Here is a 9,313-nt window from a genome sequence, read left to right on the forward strand (position 1 = left end):
CTTTAGCTACACCGCTGCTTCCATTCCATACGTGTTAGAGACCTCTTACTACACAGTGGGCGCCTCTTTGCATTTCTTCTGCAACATCCATCAACCCTTCCAGCTGGTCTACTTGGTAGCTCACACCATGTATGGCTACTTGTCTTGGTACAGCAGCCCTGACCAACTCTTGAACTTAGGACCTGTAGCTTCTATATCACTTGCTACTCAGTAGCTTGTAGTACACTCCTGTTCTCCACAGTACTTGCATTACTAACCATCAGTGGTGCCCCACACGTTATCTAATCCAATTCAACACCATAACCATGTCTCCGTAAAGCAATAGTTTAATGTTTATGTAACAGTCTAGAAACCATATAATACAACCGGAAAATGAAAAGAGCATTAATTCTCATGTATAAATACATTACAGTATAGGATACTGTCAACTTTTGACCAGTCTTGTTTCTCTTGGGACCTACTGGCCTAGAACTCGTCACCATATTATCACAATGTGTGATCTGTGGTTTTCCAGTACAACATTATTTCTGCCACTTATGTGAACTGTAGCACTGTGAATAGCATTGGATTGTTGGAAGATGTCATGATATTGATTTTGTGTTTGGGTACAGGAGCTTTGATAAAACTCTGCAGAATCCACAAAATTTGATTATATTATTTATGGATTTTGTGAAATAAGTTTTTGAAAATTATTTTATGTATGGCATTTTTAACTTCCTTATTTCTTAAACTATATATCAAAGGATTCAGTGTAGGTGTCACTGCTAGGTAAAGGACTGAAAATATTTGGTCAAGATCCTCTGAGTGATCTGATGATGGTATCATATACATACACAGTAAAGTCCCATAAAATATTAAAAGGATGGTAAGGTGAGAGGTACAAGTAGAGAAAGCTTTTTTCCTTTGACCAATGGAACTTAAGCCTAAAATATTTGCTAAAATTTTACTGTAGGACATCAAAATGAGCAAAAACGGACACAGGCCCATCAAGAAAGACTCCACCAATATCATCGTTTGAAATTCTTGGATATCGCCACAAGAAATCTTTGTCAATGTTTTAATGTCACAAAATATTTGTTTGATCTGTGTGGATCTGCAAAAGGACAAGCGTGATGCAAATATTGTTACAAAAAGGGAATTTAAAAATCCGGAGGCCCAACAACCTGCTGCAAGTAGGGCACTCCTTTTCTTCTCCATGAGTAGCACATAATGTAATGGGAAGCAGATTGCAACATAACGATCATACGACATTATGGTCAACAGCCAAATTTCTGTGCAAGCAAAGGCAGTGAAAAAGTACATTTGTGTAAAACAAGCAGTAAATGAAACCCTATTATTTCCAGTAAAAATAATGTTCATTAGTTTGGGAAGTACAACTGAAATGTATAGCACATCTACAAAGGAGAGGTTGCGTAGGAAAAAATACATAGGTTTCTGCAGATGAAGATCCATAAAAAGTATTGCAATTATTAACATGTTCCAAAGTAGACATATGAGATAGAGAAAAAGAAATGTCGGAAATAAAAATATTTTTTGACCAAAAACTTCAGAGAAAGCTATTAAATAAAAGTCAATAATATCTGTGATGTTCTCCATCAATTATCCTGAAGGCACAACTCTCTAGAATGGTGGTTCCCAACAAAGGTTCTGTGGACCCTTGGGGTTCTCTGGTACCTAGTCAAGGGTTCTCCAGAAGTCCGCAACAAACTGAAAGTTGGAGATTTTTAGTAAAAAGTGTAAATATCAATATAAAATTCTAAATATAAAGCAACATAATATTAGATAGTAGGTGTAATAGAAATTCAGAGCAAGTAACATTGAGAAAAATAGACAACACCAGATTTTACAAAATAGGAGTCTCCAACAGTCTGGAGAAAAGTGTTCATGTTATTGTTAAAATAGATCTCCAACCATTACCAATAACTAGAGATTTTGGAAGAAAGACAATGAATTTGATCAAATATACTATATCTCTTTTGCTTTAATTTTAAGAGTGGTTTATGGACCTTTAGGCAATATGTATGCCCCCCTATGCTGCCTTTGTGAGGTATTGTATTCTCCACTAACAGTAGATTTTTGTATTAATTTCTACAAGTCAGCATAAGTCAAAAACATAAAAACAAACACTAAGAAAATGTAGTCGTATTGTGGTGGTGGAAATGCAATTTTTCACTTGACTGGTGATGAGTTGTGATACCAGACACGGCCCAAAGACAAGAGTGGTGCTGTTTCCAAAAAAATGCAGACCCTTTTTTCTAATCCTGGATGATCCTTTTAATAAAGAACATTAGGTTAATTACCAGGTAATATTACTGTCAAATGATTATTAACCTTTATCACTCACCAAAAGTCACTTTAATTTGTTTATCACAATATAAACATAACGAGAGAACGCACTCTTTACAGCAAACAACTAGCACAAAATCCAAATGATAATAGGAAACATACAGAGAATCATATAGAGAAAGAGAATATACTGCACATTAGGTTGTATTTTGCAGCGATTTTTTGCAAAATTGTGGCAAAAATAGAGAGGGAATGCAAGACTGCTGCATTTTTTATGCAATTTTGTGATAATCTCTGCAAAAAAAGGGTTTTAAAACCTGCGCATAGGAATATACCCTTAACTCCATGGCGACATGTCACATAACTGTATGTGACAGCCGCCAAGGAGGAGTATGGAGCAGGGTCACAGGCTTAGCCTGCTCCGTACTCAGAAGGTGTCAGCTATAACATACAGCCGACACCTCACTACAATGGCCAGAATAGGTAAAAACTCGGATTCCGGACATTTAACCACTTAATAGCGACTGTGGCATCTAAACCGTTAGAAAGCGGTGGGGTGGCCCACTCCGACAGCCCATTGCCAACCCCGTGATGTGATCTCAGGGTGCTGTTATTTAACCATGAATGCAGTAAAAAAAAAAAATGCCAGCATTGCTGATTTTTAGTCACCTAAGTCATCTTTAGTACCCCAATAAATGGAATAAAAAGTGATCAAAAGTTGCATGTACCCCAAAATGATAGCAGTAAAAATAATGGCTCGCCATGCAAAACGGAAGCCACCATACCGCTTAATCTGCAAAAAAATAGTTAAATTTTTTTTTTTAACAAAAACGTTTTGTCGTAAAATAGAAAAAAAACAATAGAAATTTGGAATCACCGTAATCGTATCAACCTATAGAACTAAGTTAACATGTCGTTTTTACTGCATGGTGAATTCTGTAAAACAAAACCCCAAAAACAATGGAGGAATCGCTGTTTTTTTCCCATTTCACCCACAAAGAACTTTTTTCAATTTCCCAGTTCATTATATAGTACATTAAAAGCTACATCTTGTCTTGCAAAACATCAAGCCCCCATATAGTGCTCTGCTGATGGAGAAAAAAAAAGTTTTAGCTTTTGGTAGACATGACCAAATTTCCTGAAATTTATTTTGCATTCATATTGATCGGCCATCAGATTCGATCCAAATAAATTCATTGCGAATCGGAAGTGCTCTGTTTGCTCTGAAAAGTCATGTATGACAGTCTGAGGTCTTCTAGGACTATATCCCAGCTCTTTAACTGCATGTCAGCATCAGTATTGTCAAAGTGACAGCAACATATAAGGCTATGGATAAACAGATGGTAGCCGGTAGTTTAAACAGCCTGTTTAATCACACAATCCTTTGTTGGATTTTAAAAAAAAAAAATTTTAACTTAAAAATTGATCCAAAAATTATCCCTTTCTGAAGCAGATGACTGAAGGGGTTTATACACACATGTTGGTATCAGAAGAAGCAATCGCTTTTTGAATAGCTGTCCAAAAATTTTCCCTTTTTGGGAAGTAGTAACAAGTTGAGCGTTATTTCAAAGAAGATATATAAATATTATTCACCACTTCCACCGCCACAACTACATGTGGCAGTAACATTGTGCCTGATTATCCAGGAAAGTGAAGAAGCAATGGCTTTTTACTTTATTTATTTAAAAACAAATTGTGACTTTGACGCAAAAAATATGTCAGACTGAAGTATAACGGCGCTTGACACAGAACAGCCCGCCAATTTTTGGAGGCACAATTAGATATATGTAAAACAATAAGTGAAGTCACGTCAGTAAAGAAATGTATAGCTACAGCAGCACTCACTCTCAGCAATGACTGCCTGTGCCTGGCTAACTAGTGGGCATGGGTCACTTGTGCATATATGCATATACGCAGACACATCTATCTATTTAATATACTGTATATATACAAGTGTATGTGTAAGTTTTGGCCTAACTGGACATGTATTGCAAGTTATACTTTACTTTTTTATTTTCACATGTCACAGTTTACTTTTAATTATCTGTTATGTACAGGTTGCCATTTAGTTGGCTAGCTATTCATTCAGGTTCTTTTTAAACTCATGGTTTCGTGTTTTTATTTTTTTATTTTTTATGTAAACAGCCTTTTACGTTTCATTCGGGTAATAACTAACACACTGACACTAATTGACTCTCTTTATCAAATTATTGTAAATTTAACTATCTATTCTCTAATCCCTTCTCCTCCCTATGAAACACACTCCCAGACACTAATTCACTATCTATCTGTAGTTTGTTTTACTAGAATCGATTTGCTCATCTCTACTTTTGAAAGTCTGGGGGGGGGGGGGGGATAATGAGAATGAAAAAAAGAAAATATAATATTCAAAAGATACTTTTGAAAAATAATTATTACATACAGTATGTTAGTAGTTATCTGGAGTTAAAAAAAGTTGCATACTGCAATCTCAATTTCCTCATTAATTTTCAGACTTCGTGACATGCAGTTTGTAACCTGCTCTTAATTTCAGACTTTTCATGTGCGTCCTAGTAATACTCACTAAATATTAGTTATTTGTGTCCAGGATGCTGCTGCCTTCACTAGTTGTCTTGTATCGATGCAACTTCTGTCCTGTACTTCTTTCCCCTTATACAGACACTTATTCTGACAGTGTCGGACCCCTACCGATCATATACCGATCACCTATCCTGTGAATAGGTCACCAGTATGAAAAACAGCCCTCAAACTAGACAACCCCTTTGATTTTGCATTTAGGAAGCAAATGTAAAATATTTATATTAAAAAATATCTAAAAATAATCAGTGCAAAGGTGTCCTTAAGGAATATTAATTCTTTAGTAACTTTGTAAAATTATCTTCTTTACTGGTAATTCTTAAGGCTTATACTTATTATTATCATTAATTTGTTCCATTTTTATTTTAGCATTAAAAAGAAAATATTAAGCAGAATTCATTCAAAATACAGAATTTGTACCTTTGGAAATGTCCATCATTTGCTGACGATAAGTATAAGCAATCTTACCGTTCTACCCTGGATTTATATCATTTCTCCTCTACATACAGGTCATTATTACAATCTATACTTCTCTGGGGAAGTTAAATTTGATATATTCTCTGTAGACTTGTGTTTATCTTTCAAACACGACATTTAATTACCAATTATTTCCGTAATTTATGAAAACGGATTTAAGAGTAATCTCCCCCAAATATTTTTTTTCCCTCTTTTATGAAATATAATAATAACAATAATACATTTCATTAAGATATATTCTAAATAAATACAATAAAAATAATTTAATAAAGAAAAGTAACAACGAAAAATGACCTATTGTTTCAATTTATGTTAAACATATATTTAAAAGAAAATTGTGGTGGTTTTTGTTTGTTTGTTTGTTTTTTAAATTCATTTCACTATCTACATCTCTGAAATCTTGCCGTTTTTACACTGGTGACTACACTGTGTTGGTGTCGTAAAGTGTAAGGAACTTGTTCTTGCACTATCCTATTGGCCCAGTGACCGTTCCAGGCTTTTTGCACTGGGAAGTAGGGCCGGCTAAGATGCCATGTAGTGTATATATGCACAGTGTGCATGGTCCCTTGCGAATCAGAGTTAAGCCAGCCTTATTTAACTTTTGCCACCTGCTGCCATTATTTATAGTGGGTAATACCTATTTCTAGTATTTCCAGATTATTTTTGATGGTTGCCAAATCCTGTCTCGGTTATGAATCAGTTTTCCGATTGTGGCTTGACCTTGACCATCATTGAAGACTAGGATAAAAAACTAAGTAACCACATGCTCCATTGAATTACTACTTATTTATCCAAATAATTAACCCTTGGAGTACCACCAAGCTCCGATTTTACCCACCTTTTTACCTACCACAGTAAGTGGTGACAACATGGAGAGGGGAAACCACCATTGTGATAAAAGTAAATTTGAAATCAATAGTCCATAAAATCAACGTAGTAGTCAATGACTTTGCTGCAGTCAGTAAAGCATGTTGACTGATTGGTCTCTTCATTTAGCCAGTAGGCAGCATGCAACATTGGCACACATTTACAAAGCAGTTTATGGCAATTTTTCCAAACGGTGACGTGTGACAAATTTGCACTAAGATTTTAAACTTTTCTCGGTGCTCAACAAATTTGGTAAGTAAAAAGAGAGGTGTGTGGTTTTCAAGTAGTATTTTAGGCCACATTTATTAAGAAAAATAGGCAAAAGTGGCACAGATTTTAAGTGCAAATCTATGCCTGCTGATAGCAGGAGTAGATTTTATATTCTGACTGTGAGTATACAAATTGCACCAAATTTATTAAGAAGCCTTTTTAATACATTTTGCACAAATCACTCAAAATATCTCCTTTATTTGGACTGGCATAAGATACGCCTGTCTTAGTAAATGTGGGCGATTTTGTTGTACTTGCTCCTCTACTTCTCTTGAACATATCAGATGAAGGTCTAAGGTTTATAAAATTGTGATAGAAATTTAACTCTTCCTATTTTAGGCACTAAAGGAATTGTCCCTTAATTAAAGGCTTTAAAATCGTCTTTTGCTTTTTGTTTTTTTGTTTCTTAAATAAAAATATCTATCAGTGTGTTTGGTGCAACTTTCTAATTACTTTATATTAAAAAAATATTCTTTACTTTTTGAGATACAGCTGCTTTGAAACCTGTATCGAGCTGTTACCGATCACATTTAAGTTCATAACTTAGATGTGATCAATAGATGGATCCTGCGTTTTAGAGACACACAGGACTCGCTGGCACTGAACCCGTCAGTCCCGCAGACCTGACGGATTTAGTTCTCAGTGCTAGGTACAGCTGCTCTGTATACCGAATACAAAGCAGCTGTATCTCAAAAAGTAAAAATAATTTTTTATTCAAAGTATTAATAAAGTTGCACAAAACACACTGATAGACATTTAAAAAAATATATTTCAGAGGTAAACTTTAAATATAACATTTCTGTGTTAGGTCTTTCTGTGTCCTAAAAAAAGACAACTTTGGGGTCTGCTTCAATAAATACATGTCTTCAATGTTTATTCAATGTTTATTCTGCTTATTTTTTTTTGGGGGCGGGGGGGATTTCTATGACCATGTGTTATTTTATTTTTTACTAGTTTGGTAATGTGCATCATTGTTCTCCACAATTGTAATTTTGTCTACATGCAATATTTTATTATTATGCTAGAGAAATATGATATAAAAATCCCTCAAACTCTAATATTCGAATCTACAATAAAAAACTGTATTTCCAAGCGAAAAGGAAAATAACCTTGAGCATTTACACAGTTCAAATTAATTTATGAATTTATTTTCTTTTGCCAAATTTATAGAGAGCCTTTTAAGTCAGAGGCGTAGCTAGGTTCTCCAGCACCCGGGGCAAAGATTCAGTTTGGCGCCCTCCCAACCTCTTTCCCAACATCTCCTTCCCCCTCGCCATGTTTGTTTTCTCTACCAATCAATGACGTGTCATTTCTTTTCCACAATTTTTTTTAATGTAACTCGAGCATAAAAACATTTGTACATTTTACAAGCAATATAGTTCTATACACAACACCAGAACCAAGCTCATTACATATATACAGTACCAGAACAAAGCTGAGTACATAAATACAGCATCAGAACAAAGCTCAGTACATAAATACAGCTCCAGTACCAAGCTCTGTACATATATACAGTACTAGAGCAAAGCTCATTACATATATACAGCACCAGAACACAGCTGATTACATATATACAGTACCAGAACAAAGCTCAGTACATAAATTCAGCTCCAGAACCAAGATCATTACATATATATACAGCACCAAAACAAACCTCAGTACATATATACAGTACCACAACCAAGCTCAGTACATATATATATAACACCAGCACAAATACAGCTCAACTTACTGCAATATATGTACTGCCGTATAGGTTTGCACTAAATTGTTTCCAGCTCCCAGCATGGCCCGAACAATGGTAAGGATGTGCTGGGAGTTGCTGTTTCACAAAATAAAATCCTATCATAATCATACCACCCATCATCTCGCTGCAGATCATACAGTGACTACAATACTGATTAGAGGCAGAACAAACATTTACATTAAGTGACTCACAGGTGACGTCTCTGATTCTAGTTCTTTTTCTCCATCCGGTCCAGACCTCTATGATGACTTCTCCCGGTCACAGCCCATTTCTGAAGTTTGCCGCTCAGATGTCTTCAGCTTCTCACTTTTCAAACATTTCTACACCTATAAACAAAGATAAAGTTCTGATTATATCACACACTACGCCCCTAAATATAATAGCGCCATACACTGCACCTCTAATTATAATAGCACCATACACTGTGTCCCCCACACACACCATGCCCCCTGTAGATAGTGCCTGCCATAGAGCCTCCTGTAGATAGTGCCCCATAGAGCCGCCTGTAGATAGTGCCCTCCATATAGCCCACCACTGTATATAGTGTCCCACATATAGCTCCCCCTACAGTGCTAAACAGATAGCCCAACCCTGTATATAGCCCCCCTGTAGATATAGCCCACCCTTGTATATAGTGCTCCACATATAGCTCACCCAAGTATAAAGCCCCCCGGAGATCAAGCCCCCCCCCCCGTAGATATAGCCACCCCTTGTAGATAAAGCTCCCGCCGTAGATAAAGCCCTCCTGTAGATAAAGCCATCCCCCTGTAGATAATGCCACACACTTTTATATTAGGATAAAAAAAAACTATACAAACTCACCTCGTTCCCGAGTCGTCTTGCGGCAATGGAGACCTGCTCTCTTCTGCATTGATTGTGCCGCTTGTATCTTTGAAAGGCGCTGATTGGCAGGGCAGAATGACTTTCCCTGTCAATCAGCGCCTTTCAACGATGCAAGCAGCGCAAAGTATTGCGTTGCTTCACTCATAGAAAGGCGCTGAATAGCCGGGCACGGAACGTACCCGGCCATTCATTACTTTTAATTGCACCTGTGTCCTATAGACGCAGGTACAATTATAGTGCAGGAGG

At 36.3% G+C, this 9,313-nt stretch overlaps 1 protein-coding gene across 1 annotated transcript; it reads right to left on the reverse strand.

Annotated features, from left to right (window-relative positions):
• Positions 1 to 654: 654 nt before the first annotated feature.
• LOC142750534 (olfactory receptor 1G1-like) lies at positions 655 to 1,596 on the reverse strand. The gene has a single exon (XM_075859537.1). It carries the CDS (start codon positions 1,594 to 1,596, stop codon positions 655 to 657), a length of 942 nt encoding a protein of 313 aa, XP_075715652.1.
• Between the last annotated feature and the right edge of the window lie 7,717 nt (positions 1,597 to 9,313).

This window comes from Rhinoderma darwinii, chromosome 3 (assembly GCF_050947455.1).
Source record: "Rhinoderma darwinii isolate aRhiDar2 chromosome 3, aRhiDar2.hap1, whole genome shotgun sequence".
NCBI lineage: Eukaryota > Metazoa > Chordata > Amphibia > Anura > Rhinodermatidae > Rhinoderma > Rhinoderma darwinii.

Bases quoted from the DNA above. Each gene is read 5' to 3' on its own strand.
- LOC142750534 (XM_075859537.1), bottom strand. From the start codon at position 1,596: ATGGAGAACATCACAGATATTATTGACTTTTATTTAATAGCTTTCTCT.